At 47.6% G+C, this 18,642-nt stretch overlaps 1 protein-coding gene across 1 annotated transcript in view; it reads left to right on the top strand.

Annotated features, from left to right (window-relative positions):
- Npepl1 (aminopeptidase like 1) overlaps positions 1–10,524 on the top strand; it is a 31,065-nt gene extending 20,541 nt beyond the window's left edge. Inside the window, exons 6-11 of the mRNA XM_005362792.2 lie at positions 7,219–7,296; positions 8,228–8,328; positions 8,588–8,711; positions 8,941–9,117; positions 9,468–9,578; positions 9,916–10,524. Coding sequence (XP_005362849.1) covers positions 7,219–7,296; positions 8,228–8,328; positions 8,588–8,711; positions 8,941–9,117; positions 9,468–9,578; positions 9,916–10,077 — 753 coding nt within the window. The 3' untranslated portion in view covers positions 10,078–10,524. The remainder of the gene's footprint in view (positions 1–7,218; positions 7,297–8,227; positions 8,329–8,587; positions 8,712–8,940; positions 9,118–9,467; positions 9,579–9,915) is intronic.
- The last annotated feature ends 8,118 nt before the right edge of the window (positions 10,525–18,642 follow it).

The raw sequence follows: 18,642 nt of genomic DNA, 5'->3' as shown, positions 1-18,642 counted from the left end.
TATACGTGTAAGATGGAATCTCAGAGTTGTTTTGATTTGCATTGCTCTGATGACTAAGGATGTTGAGCATTTCTTTAAGTGTTCTCAGCCATTTCGGATTCATCTGTTGAGAGTTCTCTACTTAGATCTGTACCCCATTTTTTATTTTATTATTTCTAATTTTGATGGCCAGTTTGTTGAGTTCTTTGTATACTTTGGAGATCAGCCCTCTGTCCGATGTGTGGTTGATGAAGATCTTTTTCCAGTCTGCAGGCTGTTGACTGTGTCTTTTGCTTTACAGAAGCTTCTCAGTTTCAGGAGGTCCCATTTATTAATTGTTTCTCTCAGTGTCTGTGCTGCTGGGGTCATTCTTAGGAAGCTGCCTCCTTGCCAATGTGTTCAAGTGTGCTTCCCACTCTCTCTTCTGTGAGGTTCAGTATGGTTGGTTATATGTAGAGGTCTTTGATCGATTTGGACTTGAGTTTTGTGCATGGCGATAGATTTGGATCTATTTTCATTCTTCTGCATGTTGATATCTAGTTATGCCAGCATCATTTGTTGAATGTGCTTTCTTTTTTCCATTTTAAATGTTCTGCTTCTTTGTCAAAAAAACAGGTGTTTGTAGGTGTATGCATTGATTCTGTGTCTTCGATTCGGTTCCACTGTTCCTCCTGTCTGTTTCTATGCCAATACCAGGCTGTTTTCATTCCTGTAGCTCTGCAGTAGAATTTGATTTCAGGGATTTTGATGCCTCTAGAAGTTCCTGTATTGTATAGAATTGTTTTGACTCTGATTGGTTTTTTGTTTTTCCATATGAAACTGAGTATTGTTTTTTGAAGGTCTGTGAAGAATTCTTCTGGGATTTTGATGGACATTGCATTGAATCTGTAGATTCCTTTTGGTAAAATTGCCATTTTTACTTTGTAAGTAATTCTAACTACCCAAGAGCATGGGTGATCTTTTCCTTTTGGTGTGCTCTTCAATTTCTTCCTTCAAGGATTCAGTGTTCTGATGTGGGAGTCCCCTCTGTGTGCTGTGATTATTATAAATGAATAATGAAACTGCCTTGGCCTGTTGTTAGGGCAGAACTTAGACAGGCATGGAGAGCCGAACTGAATTCTGGAAGAAAAAAGGCAGAGTGAGAGAGAAGCCATGGAGCCGCTGCCAGAGTTAGATGTGCTGAAACTTTGGTGGTAGACCCTGACCTCGTGGTGATATACAGATTAATAGAAATGTGTTAAATTAAGATTTAAGAGTTTGCCAATAAGAATTTTGAGCTAATCGGCCAAGCAGTGTTTCATTAATGCAATTTCTGTGTGATTATTTAGGGGCTGAGCAGCTTGGTGTTCGGTAATCAAGAAGCTCTTTCCTCCAACAATGTTCTTGTCATACAGGCCTTCCACTTGTTTGGTTAGAATTGCTCCAAGCATTTTATGTTATTTGTGGCTATTGTGAAGGGTGATGCTTCTTGATTTCTTTCTCAGCTCGTTTATCTTCTGTGTAAAGGTTGGCCACTAATCTTTCTGAGTTAATCTTGTATCCTGCTACATCACTGATGAAGGAGTTCCTTGGTAGAATTTTTGGGGTCACTTTATGTAAACTTGATATCATCAGCAAATTGTTTAACCTTCCCTACCGCCCTGAGACTGTTATTTTTTTTAATTTTCTATATTGAACTATATGTTTTTTGCTCTCCTCTCTCACTCTCTCTATCGTGTCTACCCTCTCTCATGATCCCCTCCACCCCCGCTTTCATTTTACTCAGGAGATCATGAGTATTTCTACTTCCCATGTGGATTAGATTTTAGAAGTATTTCTTAGTGTCCTCTTTGTTGATTAGGTTCTCTGGCATTGTAGACTGTAGGATGGTTTTCCTTTGCTTCATGTCTAAAAGCCACTAATGAGTGAATACATATTTTATTTGTTTTTCTGAGTCTGGGTTACATCCTTCAATACATTGTTTTCTAGATCCATACATTTGCCTCCAAATGTCAACATATCTTATTGTCATTATTATTATTATTATTATTATTATTATTATTAGTAGTAGTAGTAGTAGTAGTAGTAGTAGTAGTAGTAGTAGTATTTTGCTGCTGATTATAGTCTATAGGGCAAATATAACACAGTTTCCTCATCCTTTTTTTTTTTTTTTTTTTTTGGTTAAGGGCATTTATGTTGTTTCTAGGTTCAGGCTATGACATCCAATGCTCCTATAAACTTAGTTGAGCACATGTCCTTGTGGTATGATGGAACATCCTTTGTGTGTATGCCACAAGTAGTATTGTTGTGTCTTGAGGTAGATTGTTTTGTAATTTTAAGAAATATTGCCAGACTGATATCCAATATGGTTGTACCAGTTTTCAATTCCACCTGCAGTGGATTAGTGTTCCCTTTACCCTACATCCTCTCCATCAGAAGTTGTCATCCGTGTATTTGATCTTGGCCATTCTTAAGGTGTAAGATGGAATCTCAGAGTTGTTTTGATTTGCATTGCTCTGATGGCTAAGGATGTTGAACAGCCATTTTATATTCATCTGTTGAGAATTCTCTGTTTAGGTCGGTTCCTTTTTTTTTTTGGTTTTTCGAGACAGGGTTTCTCTGTGGCTTTGGAGCCTGCCCGGTTCCTTTTTTATATATATAAAGGATTATTTCCTATTTTGATCACCAATTTCTTGAGTTCTTTATATATTTTGGAGATCATCACGCTTTCTGATATGAGGCTGGTGAAGACCTTTTCTCATTCTGTAGGCTGTTGACTGTGTCTTTTGCTTTACAGAAGCTCATCAGTTTTAGGAGTCCCAATTATTAATTGTTTCTCTCAGTGTCTGTGCTACTGGGGTCATTCTTAGGAAGTTGCCTCCTGTGCCAATGTGTTCAAGTGTGCTTCCCACTCTCTCTTCTGTGAGGTTCAGTGTGATTGGTTATATGTTGAGTTCTTTGATCCATGTGGACCTGCGTTTTGTGCATGGTTATAGATTTGGATCTATTTTTATTCTTCTACATGTTGATATCTAGTTATGCCAGCATCATTTGTTGAATGTGCTTTTTTTTTCCATTTTAAATGGTCTGCTTCATTGTCAAAAATCAGGTGTTCATAGGTGTGTGTGTGTGTTGATATCCTGGTCTTTGATTGGGTTCCATTGGTCCTCCTGTCTGTTTCTCTGCCAATACCAGGCTGTTTTCATTCCTGTAGCTCTGTAGTAGAGTTTGAAGTCAAGGATTGTGATTGCCTCCAGAAGTTTCTTTATTGTACAGGATTGTTTTGACTCTGCTGGGTTTTTTGTTTTTCCATATGAAACTGAGTATTGTTCTTTGAAGTTCTCTGAAGAATTCTTCTGGGATTTTGATGGAGATTGCATTGAATCTGTAGATTGCTTTTGGTAAGATTGCCATTTTTACTATGTTCATTCTACTTTTCCAAGAGCATGGTAGATCTTTCCCTTTTCTAGTGTCTTCTTCAATTTCTTTCTTCAAGGATTCAGTGTTCTGATGTGGGAGTCCCCTCTGTGTGATGTGATTACTATAAATGAATAATGAAACTGCATTGGCCTGTTGATAGGGCAGAACTTAGTTGGGCAAGGAGAGCTGATGTGAATTCTGTGAGATAAAGGGCAGTGAGAGAGAAGCCATGGAGCCGCTGCCAAAGATAGTTGTGCTGAAGCTTTGCTGTTAGGCCCTGACCTCATGGTGATATACAAATTAATAGAAATGCATTAAATTAAGATTTAAGAGTTAACCAATTAGAATTTTGAGCTAATAGGCCAAGCAGTGTTTCATTAATACAGTTTCTGTGTGATTATTTTGGGGCTGAGCAGCTGGGTGTCCAGTAACCAAGAAGCTCTCTCCTCCAACCATGTTCTTGTCATACAGGCCTTCCACTTGTTTGGTTAGAATTACTCCAAGACATTCTATGCTATTTGTGGCTCTTGTGAAGGGTGATACTTCTCTGATTTCCTTCTCAGCTCATTTATCATCTGTGTAAAGGAGGCCATTGATTTTTTTTTTAGTTAATCTTGTATCCTGCTACATTACAGATGGTGTTGATGAATTGTTGGAGTTCTTTGGTACAATTTTTGGGATTGCTTTATGTAAACTATCATATCATCAGCAAATAGTGAGAGTTTGACCTTCCCTACCACCCTCTGACAGGTTATTTTTTAATTTTTTATATTGAACTATATAATTTTTCTCAGCTCCCCTCTCTTCCTCTCCCTTTTACTTCTACCCTCTCCCATGTTTTCCCTGCTTCCAATTTACTCAGGAGATGCTGACTTTTTCTACTTTCCATGTAGATTAGATCTTGTATTTCTCTCTTAGTGTCCTCTTTGTTGTCTAGGTTCTCTGGGATTGTGGACTCTAGGCTGGTTTTTCTTTGCTTCATGTCTAAAAGCCACTTATGAGTGAATACCTAGTATATTTCCTTCTGGGTCTGGTTTACCTTTATCAATATGATGTTTTCTCGAGCCATGTATTTGTCTGGAAATTTCAATATATCACTAATTTTTACCGCTCATTAATTCTCCATTAAGGGAAATATAGCATATTTTCCTTATTCTATCTTTGATTGAATGGCATTGAGGTTGTTTCCAGCTTCTGGTTTTGACAATGCTACTATGAACATACTTGAGCACATGTCCTTTTGGTATGATTGAGCATTTTGGGGGTATATATTTAAATGTAGTATTGCTGAGTCTTGAGTTAGATTGTTTCTCAATTTTCAGAGATATTGCCAGACTGATATCCAGTGTGCTATATGACTTTTCACTCTCACCAGCAATGCAGGAGTGTTCCCTTTACCCCATATCCTTTCCAGCATAAGTTGTCATCAGTGTATTTGATCTTGGCCATTTTATACGTGTAAGATGGAATCTCAGAGTTGTTTTGATTTGCATTGCTCTGATGACTAAGGATGTTGAGCATTTCTTTAAGTGTTCTCAGCCATTTCAGATTCATCTGTTGAGAGTTCTCTATTTCGGTCTGTACCCCATTTTTTATTGGATTGTTTTTAATTTTGATGACTGGTTTCTTGATTTTTGCATATTTTGGAGATCAGCCCTTTGTCCAATGTGTGGTTGATGAATATCTTTCCCCATTCTGTAGGCTGTTGATTGTGTCTTTTGCTTTACAGAAGCTTCTCAGTTTCAGGAGGTCCCATTTATTAATTGTTTCTCTCAGTGTCTGTGCTACTGGGGTCATTCTTAGGAAGTTGCCTCCTGTGCCAATGCATTCAAGTGTGCTTCCCACTCTCTCTTCTGTGAGGTTCAGTATGGTTGGTTATATATAGAGGTCTTTGATCCATTTGGACTTGAGTTTTGTGCATGGCAATAGATTTGGATCTATTTTCATTCTTCTGCATGTTGATATCCAGTTATGCCAGCATCATTTGTTGAATGTGCTTTCTTTTTTCCATTTTAAATGATCTGCTTCTTGTCAAGAATAAGCTGTTCATAGGTGTGTGTGGATATCCTGGTCTTTGATTCGGTTCCACTGTTCCTCCTGTCTGTTTCTATGCCAATACCAGGCTGTTTTCATTCCTATAGCTCTGTAGTAGAGTTTGAAGTCAGGGGTTGTGATGCCTCCAGAAGTTTCTTTATTGTACAGGATTGTTTTGACTCTGCTGGGTTTTTTGTTTTTCCATATGAAACTGAGTATTGTTCTTTGAAGGTGTGTGAAGAATTCTGCTGGGATTTTGATGGAGATTGCATTGGATCTGTAGATTGCTTTTGACAACATTGCCATTTTTACTATGTTCATTCTACCTATTCAAGAACATGGGAGATTTTTCCATTTTCTGATGTCTTCTTCAATTTCTTTTCAAAGATTTAATGTTTTTTCATACAGGCCTTCCATGTGTGATTAGTGTTTCTCCAATGTATTTTATTTGTGGCTGTTGTGAAGGGTGATTCTTCTCTGCTTTCTTTCTCAGTCCTGTTATCATCTGTATAATGGAGGTCTTCTGCTTTTTCTTTGAGTTTATCTTGTATCCTGGTACCTTATGGAAAGTGTTTATGAATTGTCAGAATCCCTTGGTAGAATTTTTGGGGTCTGTCTTATCATCAGCAAATAGTGAGTGTTTGTCCTGTATCTATTTTAAATCAGAACTTGTCAATTGGAGTTGGAAACCTATACAGCAGAAACACGTGTAACAACATAGGTAGTTCTTAAGAGGTGATATTTACATTGGTGTCGGGGGGGCTTCAGCTTAGACCCACCAGTGAACTGAATATGGCAGTGTGTCGTTAACACCTACTGATGACTTGATGGTAATGTTTTAAGATATGACTTACATACTCTCTTTCCAGCCAGATATTAACTAGTAGACATAGAGAAGAATTGGCATCGGTCTAGGCCTCCCCAGTAAAGCTCCAAGGCTGGGCAAGTATAGGCCAGTGCAGGCGGCTTCAGCCGTCACTGCAGGCATAGCTGGAAGAAGGGCTGTGAGGAGTGTGAGTGTCTGTGGCAGGAGGGGCAGGGATCCAGGGCTGTTGCTTGGAGGACAAGTGAACTAGGATTCAAAGTAAGCTGTATCCTCCCTGTGAATGGAGATGGAGGGACCAAAGACAAGCACAATCTGTTTGACTGTAGTTGGACCCAACTCCTAGATACCAGAGCCGCTCACAGTGGCTGCTAGCCTATACTCAGGTAGGATGGGATAGACATGAGTCTGGGGTTACCCCAGTCCCTCCTTAGTAGACACAGCAGGAACCTGAGGTAAGTGGGGAACACAGGCAAAACAGCTTATTTGCAAACACTTCACCTCCAGTCTGTATGAGGAGGGACCCGCAGTTCTGATTGCTACTGGGAAGCCTGGCCAAGCCTCTTGAGGTGCTGGCTGGGTGGCTCACTCCACGTGAGACTCTGTCTTTATGGAGTTTGGGTGAGGAAGAAGACAGAGGTCCTGAATGTAGACTCCCAAGATTGCCTGTGGTCAAGGGCTCTGTGGGAGAACCCAGCCATGGTGACTCTGGCCAGTGGGTAGCTTCTTGGTCACCCTCTATTGTACTATCTATTGCTCCGTAGCTCTAAAGCTGCACAGAAACACAAGGTCTATCACCACCACTTCTGAACCTCTCTTCCTCTTGCTTTGGTAGAAGACTCTCTCATGAATGGCGCTCAGAGAGGCCTGTATAAGACAAGGCCCTGGTGTGCTGTGCAGATTGGAGCCTGCGAGCCTGCTGCCAGCTGTGTCCATGTTCGTGTGGCTCATTCCCTCTCTTCTGGTTATTTGTGTCCCTCTAGACCACTATGCCAGGGATGAAGCGAGATTGTGGGGGTGCCGCAGCCATCCTGGGAGCCTTCAGAGCCGCCATCAAGCAGGTAAGGGCATGAGTTCTTGTTTTCCTCCTTCAGACTTGGCCCTCCTCTCTCCAGGATTCCACTTACCTGACCGTGGAACTTAGCAGGGATTGTTTGGTAAGAAGGCCTAGCTTAGATTGCCTGCTGAAGGAAGCAGCCATAGCTGGACATGTGTGGAGACGTCCTTCTCTCCTGTCGGGGATTTGGCATCTAAGACATGCTGGCAAGGAAATGCTCAGCAGGTCAGTTTTGGACTTCCCACCAGCCAGTGCTGCGGTACTCACTGATGGGCAAGACGGGTACTGGACCTACAGGTAGCCGCAGCCAGTAGCTTAAGGGTTGTGAGAGCCCCTCACACACCCGCATACACACAAGAGCCCCTGCCCTCCCCTGGTTAACTCACTTGTCCACTTGGCCCTGGCCTCTCCCTCCATCGTCTTGAAAAGGAGTATGCCTCAGAAAGAGTCTCAGAATGAACACAGCGGCAGTGATGCGGCCCACAGGATACCTGATGTAGGGAGGGCTGCTTGTTTGTCCCGGCCGCCCGGCACAGCCACACTGTAGGGGTCACACTGAAGGAATGCAGAAGTGGGGGTGATTACTACTGGCAGGAAGAAATGTGGAAGTAATCAGTCCCTCAGTAGTAATTGTTTGGGGTAAGAATGATGGTCAGGAGGTTGAGGCAGGAGAATTGCTCAAATCGAAGGTTCTTCATATGCTGTGTAGTGAAGTCTGCTGCATGGTCTGAACCCTAGAGGGCTTTGTCCCTTCTAGCAAGGATTTCCCAATTGTACCTTCAGCTCTGAGCCCTGCTTCCTGCTCCTGGGGGCCCTACCAGTCTGTCTGTCTGCTACTGTCTGCAGGTCTGAGAGCACCTGGCTCTCCCTTCCCTTTCATCCCTTCCAGAACTTCTGGTCTGTAATGGGACCTCTCAACCTGCTTCTCCTCTTAGGGTTTCAAAGATAACCTCCATGCTGTGTTCTGCTTGGCTGAGAATGCGGTGGGCCCCAATGCCACCAGACCTGATGACATTCACCTTCTGTACTCAGGAAAGTAAGGCTAGCCCTCTCTCAGCTCTGGAACTGTTGTTTAGACTTTGGGCTTCCTCCCAGAGCCAGGCTAGGTCAGTCTGAGCCTACCCCAGGGTGTGGGAGAAGCCTACCCCTACCTCCCACCTGCTATGTTCCTGGGGAGGGCACATGTCACGGAGATGGGGGAGCTGCAGGGACTGGGCTCTCCAGTAACAAAGGGGGTTGGTTACTCAGCACTCTGGCCAGCTGAATTCCTGAACTGGGGTCTGTGTCACACCCAGGACTGTAGAGATAAACAACACAGATGCTGAGGGCAGGCTGGTGCTAGCTGATGGGGTATCGTATGCTTGCAAAGACCTGGGAGCTGACATCATCGTGGACATGGCCACACTGACGGGAGCACAGGTGAGTGTCACACATCGCCCCTGCAGCCCCCATAGGCCTGAACTCCTATTGGCAGCTGTCATTTGGAAACAAGGAAATGTACGCTCGTCCTGTTGCTGTTCCCGGCCCTGTCTGTCCTTCTTTCGCCTCCCCCATGGTGTGTTTCTGGTGCCCGTGGCTCTACTTCTGCCGTTTGTGTTTCTCTTCTGTCCTCCCTGGCATGGTTGCTTCTTTTGTGTCCTTTGCCTAGGGCATTGCCACAGGGAAGTACCATGCAGCCGTGCTCACCAACAGTGCCGAGTGGGAGGTAGCCTGCGTGAAGGCTGGCCGGAAGTGCGGGGATCTGGTTCACCCACTGGTCTACTGCCCCGAGCTGCACTTCAGCGAGTTCACCTCTGCCGTGGCTGACATGAAGAACTCCGTGGCGGTAGGTGTGGGCCTGCGCTAATGTACAGAGCTGTGCCCCTGGGGAGCCTGTGAGCCATGAGACCAGTGTGAACAGTGCAGAGGTCAGGTGTGACTTCATTCAGGACACACTCAGTGAACGTGCTTGGTGAACAGACTCCACACCGGGGTCTGACTTAGTTGCCCCTTCAGGTTCTTTGTGGTCCTCCCGGGTCCCAGAGGAGGTAGAAACCTTGTTCTAGGTTGGAGCCATCTGGTCAGCAGGTATCTCTGTGCCTAAGGCTGCAGGATAAGGGTAGGTTAGATAGACTGTCCAGACTCCTCCCACTGCTAGGAACAGGATGTCACCAGCTGTCCCCCTCCTGTCCTCAGGACCGAGACAACAGCCCCAGCTCCTGTGCTGGCCTCTTCGTTGCTGCACACATCGGATTTGACTGGCCTGGGGTCTGGGTCCATCTAGACATCGCAGCTCCGGTGCATGCTGTAAGTGCCTCCGGGGGGCTCCTCAAGGCCAGGTGACCCGAGCCCCCTTGCCTCAGAGCTGCTTCTGAGATCATCAGAAAGATTCTGTGTTATGCGTCAGACTGCCTGTGGCCCAGCCTCCAGCCAGCCGTGGTCTCCCTGACCTCTGGTCTCTTCATCCCTGAGTAACTGCTATGTCACAGTCCTCCCTCCTGGCCAGCCTCGCCTGAGCTGAACAGGAGGCACGGGCCTTCTCACGCTGAGATATGGCTTCTAACTAGGCTATGCCCACCACTTCTGAGCATGTCAAGACATTTGCAGCCTCGTGGCCTAGGATTTCCACCTTCTCTGTCCACAGGGCGAGCGAGCCACGGGCTTTGGTGTGGCTCTCCTACTGGCACTTTTTGGCCGTGCCTCTGAGGACCCGCTGCTGAACCTGGTGTCCCCATTGGGCTGTGAGGTGGACGCCCAGGAGGGCGATGATGTGGGGCGTAACTCGAAGAGACGCAGGCTCGTGTGAGCGTGTGAGCGCTGCTTCCCAGCTGGTGACGTGGTTCCTTACCTCACTGTACACTGACTGATTTGAAGTAATTGGAAGATTAGACCTTGAGATGAGTTTGGCTTCTCCTTCTGTAACCTGTGGTGGTGGGTGTGGCTGCTCTTCTCTTAGAAGACAGTGTAGGGTTTGGTGGGGTCCGGGGAAGATTGTCACAGACCTCCTAGGTCGGCTTCTGCAAACTCACTGTCCCTTGTCCCACACCTGGTCTTTCAAACCACCTCAGGTCACCTCTGTAGTGAGTGCGCTTCCTGATCCAGGCCCTTGCTCTAGCTGAGGCTCACTGGGGTGGCCAGCCAGCCTATGTCTTGATAGATGTGACTGACTGTTAGAGACCCTGTTCTGTGAAGCAGGAAGAGCCTCATGGCCCCCTCCAGTTCACTTGAAGTTGAATTAAATACGACCACAACACACCATTGTCTCTGCTCATGTTCCCCTGCTCCCCTGTCTGATAACCCGCTCAGAATCTGTCAGAGACTGAGGTGCAGACTTGCTCTGCCAGCAGCCCTCAGACTCTCTCATCTGGTCTTGAGATGACTAGTTGAACTGGTTTGAACTCCAGCCCAGAGCTCTGGAGTCTGGGGCAGAGGACAGCAGCCCTCAGGCCTAGGCCTGCTGGCCACCTGCTTTGGTTTTCCGATTGTCTCCATACACTGCGAGATGACTTCGGAGAGCCTCTGTTCATATTGGGGTGGACATGACTTCCTCAGCTCTGAACCTGAGTCTCCCCAGTTCCTACCAGAGAAGCCCTAGGCCACAAAAGGCCTGGTTTGGAAACCACTTGATTCCCGGGAGCCCAGCCAGGTTCGAGGTCTGTACAGCACAGCCGGGCTGCAGGGGCTGCAGGGGCTGCAGGGACTGCAGGGGCAGCCGGCCTCATAGTATCTGAGAATAAGTTCTCTCCTGCTTTCTTTGGTTTCCCACACAGTGCATCCCAGACTGCCTGAGAGGCAATCAGGGTTAGGCCCCAGTGAGTAGGACATGTCTTCCTACACCTTCTCTAAGGGGCCATGAGACCAGGGCCTGTCTGTAGGTTTGCAGAATGCATGCACTGGGATGTCCTGAGTCCACTGACAACTACAGCCTAAGCCCTCTCAGGCACCAGGTCTGACTGCCTTGGAAGGGAGGTGCCTGTTTCTGGGTCTGACGCCATGCAAATGTTTATTAGCTGCTTACTGTATGCATAGCCCCAGGTGGACCTGGAAAGTCAAAAGCCAACTCCTAGGTCCCAGCCCTAAATGAGAAACCCTGTGTGACAATTTCTAGTCATTGTGGGTAGTGGCCAAATGAGTGAGAAACTGTGGGCTGCGCAGGGAGAGGCATGGTCAGGCTGGAGGGTAGGAGCCTTCATGGGTCATTAGTTCACTTAATTGCTTGCAGTAGGCAGCTCTCGCCAGCTTCCCCTAGAGACACCCCAGAGGAGGTAGGGGTCACCGAGGTAGTCTGGCTCCTTCTCTGGGGCAGCTGGCACCATCATTCCCCTTCCCCATCTAGGGAGCTGTGCCCATATGGACACAGGAAGCAGGGTCACAGAGCAGCCCAGGAACTGAGTCTCCCTTGTGTGGACACAAAGGCGGCCACAGGGCTGGGAATCCAGCTGGGGACCAGCTGCAGGCTCAGGGCATGGATGGCATGCCCAGTGTTGGGGCTTCCCGGGGTGAGCCAAAGGCTCTGTTTTCCCCAGGGCCAGCAGGCTTAAGGATACAACTGCTTCCCCAAGTGCTGCTCGAACCCCAGCAGAGTCACAAGACAACTATTGGGGCACATGGACACCCCTAGAGTCATGCAGCCTGGGCTCTGGAGAACTGCACAGAATTCTGACATGTGCCTTCCCTGTGCGGATGGGGAAGACGTGCAGAGGCAGCTGGGCCGTCACCACCACCATGAGGATGGCGGTTGGCTTTAACTGTCAACTTGACACAACCTAGAACCACCTGGAGAGGAGTCTCAAGCAAGGGAATGTCTGCACTGAACTGGCCTGGAGGCATGTCTTTGGGGAGTTGTCTTAAGTTAAATGCTGCAGAAAGACACAGGCTACTCTTTGTAGGACCACTCCCTAGGCAGGGCATCCTGACTGTGGAACAGTGGAGTAGTTGACCCTGAGGTAGGCTATGGTTGTCACCACCATCACCACAGTGGAGTCCTGGCACTTTCAAGGAGGGAGTAGAGCCTTCAGCTTCCATGCTGGGAGCTTGGAAGAGCACAGATGACTTTCCTCTCTGTAAACTTAGGGAGCTTTAGGCAGAGCCAGTACCAGGAGCCTGTGTGTTTCCAGTGCTAGGGAACATGGAGACACATATCTGAGACCCCTTAGGGAGCAGTGTAAATGGCCTGGAGATGCTTAAAAGCATGGTGGTGGGGGCTGGAAGCCATGGATTTTCTGGCTAGGGGTATCTTGCCCAAGCTCACCTTCTCTGGACAGTCCTGTGCCCCCAGTCACCCAGTGTCTGGATAGTCCTTATAACCATGGGCCCAAATACCTCATCTGGACCATTGCCTTGCAGGAGACAGCCGGCCAATCTCCATGCTATACCTTGAGGGAGTGGGCTGTATGAAAAGGGTGTTGTCAACAGCCATGAAGGTACCCCACGCAAGTTGAAGAACCATAAGAAGTCACTTCCCCCAAATCAGTTCTCCCTCTCTGTGTCAGCAAAAGGGCATTGAACAGCTTTCCATAGCTGACGAAATACCCGAGGGAACCAATAGGAAAGCAGACATGTTCATCTGGGTTCATGGTTTCAGAGGGCTCCATCCAGTTTGTCTTGTTGCATTGATCTGCAGCAGATACAAGGCAGCAGTGGGAACAGACAGCCGCAGAGGCTGCTCACCTCGTGGCAGCTGGGAAGCAGAGGGAGTGCCCTTCAAAACCTGCTCCTGCCCATCAGGCCTTGCCACCCCAGCACTCAGTGTGAGCTCCTCAGTGGCTATTCCACCAGTCCAGTTAGCACCCTGCCTAGTTCCCTTTCTCTTGCTAAAACCTGGCAGAACAGCTTAGGTGAGAAAGGACTTTAGCTTAGAATTCCCAGCTACACAGTGGAAAGCCATGGCAGCGGAGCCTGAAGCAGCCGGTCCCATCCCATCCACAGTAAAGAGCAGAGAGAAATGAACACATGCATGCTTGTACTCAGCTCGAGGTGCTTAGGGAATGTGCCACCCACAGTAGGTTGTGCCTTCCCAAATTATTTAACTTAAGGCAACCCATGCTGTAGATAATCCCTCACGGAGACCCTTCATAGATGGCGCTAGGTTATGTTACGTTGACAGCAAAAGCTATCCCTCACCCTTTGATCCACCCCTTGTCATAGCACCACTTCTGAGCACCGCTGCCTCCAACAATCTTCCCAGAGGACAGATCCCCTCAAAACTAGGTCCAGACTGCAGGGAGGAACCGAGGCGAGAGCAGTGTTAGATCCAATCACCTGCTGCTACTTGGGCCTTGGAAGGTCCAGGGCTTCTCCAAGTCACCGCAGCAGGAGAATGGCCCCTTCTAAGACACGATGAGTATTTTCGGGAGCTGTCTATGCTCCTGCCCCTAAAGAGTGCTGAGGTGGCCTCTGAGGCCCTTTGAGATGGAAGAGATAGGGGCCGGAGAGATGGCTGAGCCGGTAAAGTCTTTGCACGGAAGCAGGAGGCCCTGGATTTATGGCACCCATGGGAAAGTCAGGCACAGCAGTGTGTGTCTTCAGTCCCAGCTCTGAGGGTTACAGACATGAAGATCCTCGGAGCTTGCTGATCAGCCTGTCCAGCAAACGAGTGGGATACAAATTAGACAGACAGTTGAGGAAGGACACTGAGTGTCAAACTCTGTCTTCTGTATGTAAACACGAGTACCCACATATCCACATCCTCCTCCCCCCACACACGCACACAGGTGCGCACGTGTGATTCCATACACACACACCACACACACAAACACATACAAAAATATTTTTTAAAAGAAGGGAGCCACCTGGAAGTTATTTCTACAGGGGTTGTACCAATGAAGTTAGGGGACCCACCCCCACCCCTACTGACTATATCTCAGTGTGATTCCTTCAGAGGCTGGTAACATCAGACACCTGTCCCTAAACCTTTTCTACCAAGCCCTTCCCAAGAGGATATCCTGTTCAGGTACATCCCCTACACCACCCTGACCTCCCCCACCCCACTTCTGCTCCTATCTCACTCCTAAAGCACTTCCTGCCAACATCTCCAGTGAGTTCCCCAGCTGGAGGTCTTCCAGGAAGGTTGTGCCCTGGCAGCAAGGACATGCTGTTGTGCCCCCCAAAAGTTTTCCATGGGGAGCTGGCCTGTGATCCCAGCAGGCCCCTCCTGCCCAATAAATGCCTGTTGAATTTTCTACTGTGATTTCCTGCCCAGAGCCTCCAGTTTAGATTGTGTTCCCTGATGAATTAGCATTGAGCATTTTTGTTTATTTGTTTGTTCTTTAACAAAAGGTTGTTTTGGTTTGAGATCCAGCAAAAATACACGCTGCGTTCAGCTTCCTCTCCATTCAGGACTTGGTAAATGAGTTGTTTTCCAGTCTGTTCTGAGTCCTTGCCTCAAATGAGCCTCCAACAAGATAATGCGTTTAAAAGCCCTTGGAAAAGTACCAGCCCCACGCACATGTGGGGTACTGTCATCCTCTGAGCTCTCAGAAGACAAGCCCTGCAGCTGGCTCACTCCAGCCTCCGCCCCCACACTGGTCTTGCTGCGAAGCACCAAGATAGGGCTCAGATGGAGGGGGGGCTGCCTCCAGGCTGGTTCTCCAGAGCCCAGAACTTTCTCCACTTCAAGAGGCTTGGGGTTTGTGGTCCAGCCACTGCTAGGGGGACTGGCAGAGAGGACAGGTGCAAACCCCACCATCCTTAGAGGAGAAGACCTGTCTGTATCCATTTCTGATCTAAATGCCGTTTTGGCTTCCTTTGGGCCCTGCTGTGGTCCTGAGGGTTTTTTTTTTGTTTGTTTGTTTGTTTGTTTTTTGTTTTTGTTTTTTTTTTTTTGAGATCAATCCTGGGAGGATGCTGTAGTCAGAAAAGCAAAATCAAACCTCCCAACTCAAAAGGCTCAGAAGCCTGCTTCTTATTCCCAATCTGCCGTCAGAACAAAAGGCGCCTCCAGCCAGAAGTCTCTGTTCTTGTCGGCTGGCCCTGCCCTGCTCTGGGGTAGTGAGGGGGGAGGATGAACCTTCATTCCCTCCCACGAACCTTCCCTTGTTTGTCATGGTCTGGATGAATCTCTGTGAGATTCATATCCGTGCCTAGTCTGCTATGCACTCAACGGCTTAGAGCTCTAGCTAGCTTCTTCACTCCCCAGCAGCAGGCCCCACCTGCATGTAAACACCCTGAACCACAGACCCCTCTCTTGGGAGTGTCTTCCTATGCTGAACCTTAGAAATCAGTTGTTAAAAGAAGACAAAACTGCCTTGCTGGAGGCTGGAGGAAGCTGTGTGTAGATTCCAGGGGACCTGCCTGGGGAGAACGTAAAGCCTAGGGCTTACCTCAGAGACTGGCATTATCCCAACCACAGGGTACCATGAGCCATCCCAAGAATAGCTAACATGTCACCAGCAGTTTTCAGCTTGCTAGACAGCCAGGATCCTTGTCTATATGCTATGATCTTGTCCTACCCAGCGTCTACAGAGACTCAAGGTTACACAGATCCCTGATGCCTGAGTGCAGAGTGAGGGACATGAGGTCCAGGATACCCTATGAGCAACAAGATCTGACTCATACCCTCTGCCATTTGTCCCACCCCATACAGGGTAGCGTCCCCAAAACTGCACATGAGAGGTGAGTCCAGTGGGCCAGACTGTGTATGGCCAGAGATGGCGCTTCCAAGACGCCAATGAACAAATACTCAGGATGCTCTATGCATGTGGCCCTGGGCTCTGAGCCTCAGTTTTTGCGTCCAAAAGCCCTACAAAAGCCTCGTAGCATTGTTTGGTAGTGATGTCTGGGATGTGACCTCAATAGCACTGGCAACAACAATGATGAGAAAAGAGAAAAGAAAATCATAGTTGGTGAAAATCCTAAAATGTCGTGCATCCCAAAGGACTCTTATGGCTGGAGCATGAAACTACTTGACACAAGCAAGAGACCCACAGGTCAGCGCCAGCCCCATGTACAGATACAGTCAACATCGGGAGCTGTAGACAGAAGGAGCCCTGGGCCTGCTGGTCAGCTCACGTTGCCCAACCCGTGAGTTCTGGGTTCAGTGAGAGACTCCATCTCTCTCCAAAGGCACAATGAGAATAGAGGATGATACCCAAAGCTGCTTTTTGTCCTCCGTGTGCGTCTTCCCACAAGTGTGCTTGAACACATACACACCCTCAAGCAGACATATCCAAAACATTATTAACTGAATATAAAGGAGAAAACATTTGTAAATTACATATCTAATAAGGGACTGACCCAGAATACTTAAACACCTATAACTCAAATTATGTAGCGGAGCATTGTCTAGCAGACACAAAGCCCTGGTTCTTCTTCCCATTTTCATTCCCCCAAAGCGAGACAGACCAATTTAGGTGAGCACAATGGCAGGCACCTATAATTTAAGCTACTTTGGAGACTGAGCTGGGGGAATCGTGAGCTGGGGGCCAGGTCAGGCTACACAGTGCGAGCTCATCTCAAAGGCAGCAGCAATAACAAAGCCTTTAGGAAACAGTGACAACAGAAAACAGCCTAATTCAAAAACGGGTGACGGAGTTGAATAGACATTTTTCCTAAGAAGATACACAAATGGCTAATGAGCACATGAAAAGATGTTCAACGTGACTAATGGTTAGAAAAATGCAAGACAAAATTACAGCGAGATACAAGCTCACACCCATTAGGGCGGCTGCTATGCAAGGAACCCAGGAGATAATGAATGTTGATGAGGCTGGAGGGAAATTGGAGCCGTCACGCGGGCTGGCATGTCGCATGGCATGAGCACTGGGGAAACAGCCTGCTGCTCTTCCAAAAGTTGAAGTACGATTATCCCATGACACAGCAGTTCTCCTTCGGAGGACATCTTCCAAGAAGCGAAGGCAAGGGTCTCGGAGAGATGTGTAGGCCATGGTTGTAGCTGTGTTGTTCGCAGTAGCTAAACACAGGTGCGAGTGTAGCAGGTATGGAGGGATGAGGGCGCAAATGCAAACATCTACAATGTGTATGGAGTGGTCCTGAGGGAGGAGGGCAGCCCAGACCCAAACAGCAATGTGGATGAACCTTGGGACCATTCTGCCATGTGAAGTAAGCCAGTAACCATCCCATTCACCGGTTCAAAGGTGAAACGAGAAGGGTGCTTTCAGGGCTGAAGGAAGCAAGGAGAGAGAACTAGTTTGATGGCGTTTTGTTGAACAGGATCAATGCGTTCTGGAGGTGGGAGGTAGGGGTGGTTGTAATAGTTCAACACTGAGCAAGATGGTAAATTTTATATTGTGTATATTTTTATCACAATAAAAATAATACATATTTTTGTAGAGGCTGGGGAGATGGTTCACTTGGTGAAGTGTTTGCAACACAATCAGGAGGACCTGAGTTTGATCCCCAGAACCCACATAAAAAGCCAGCAAGGTGGCTTGCTTGCCATCCCAGTTCTAGGGGTGGGGATAGGAGCTGTTCTTTGATCCTAACCTAAACAGCAGGCCCTGGACCAGCAGGAGACCCTGTCTCAAAACACAAACAAGAAGACAGCTTCTGAGGCACAAAAGTTGACCTCTGGCCTCCACATGCATTCATGCACATGTGTATACATACCTGAACATATCACAGACATAAACACACACACATACAAAGAATAACTAAATAAGGATGGGCTCTGGGCTACTCTGCTGGGAAAGTCAGCTGGTCTGGGAACAGTGCGTGGGCTATGAAGCCAGCAGAACTTAGACCAACACTCTCGTCTTAGTAACTTGGAGACTTGGAGTTTCCCCCAAGTCTTCCACTTGTGTGGCATGCCTGGTGATCTGTTGAGGTATCCTCTAACACAGAACACAGCTGTTCTGTTCCTCACCGAGAGCTGTTGGGCTGGATGGGACACTCTTTCAGTCAAGGCCTCACCTGAGCCAGGAGGACATCTCCAGGGCTCCCTCCTGGAAGGCTGAGCCAGGAGGACATCTCCAGGGCTCCCTCCTGGAAGGCTGAGCAGTTGACCAGTGATGTTGTAGCTTCCTTCTCCATGTGTTAGGCATCCATTATGCACTGGCTAAATGTTTAAATGTTCTTGCCCAGAGATACATTACTGAGGCGGGGAGGAGGGAAGAGCCCGGAGGGACAGAGGCCAGGGCCTGGGTCTCAGCTTCCTCCCTTCCCAGATGACCCACCTCTGTCCCTTTGCTCTGCTTGCTCCAATCAGCCGTCACTCAGCCCTGGGAACTCCAAACAAGACAGCCACACACGGCTCCTTGAGACCCCCAAAGGAAGACATCACATCCTTCTGTGGTTGGGAGACATCATGGTCCCATTTTCCTCCCACGCTATAAATAAACAGCTGGCAGATGTGGGGCCAGCAGAGAGGGCTACGTCATCTCTCTCCTCACCTTTGAATGCATTTATATTTATT

The sequence above is a fragment of the Microtus ochrogaster genome, linkage group LG8 (genome assembly GCF_000317375.1).
Source record: "Microtus ochrogaster isolate Prairie Vole_2 linkage group LG8, MicOch1.0, whole genome shotgun sequence".
Lineage (NCBI taxonomy): Eukaryota > Metazoa > Chordata > Mammalia > Rodentia > Cricetidae > Microtus > Microtus ochrogaster.
The sequence above is the reverse complement of the archived record's forward strand: the minus strand, read 5'-3'. Positions and strand labels throughout refer to the sequence as shown.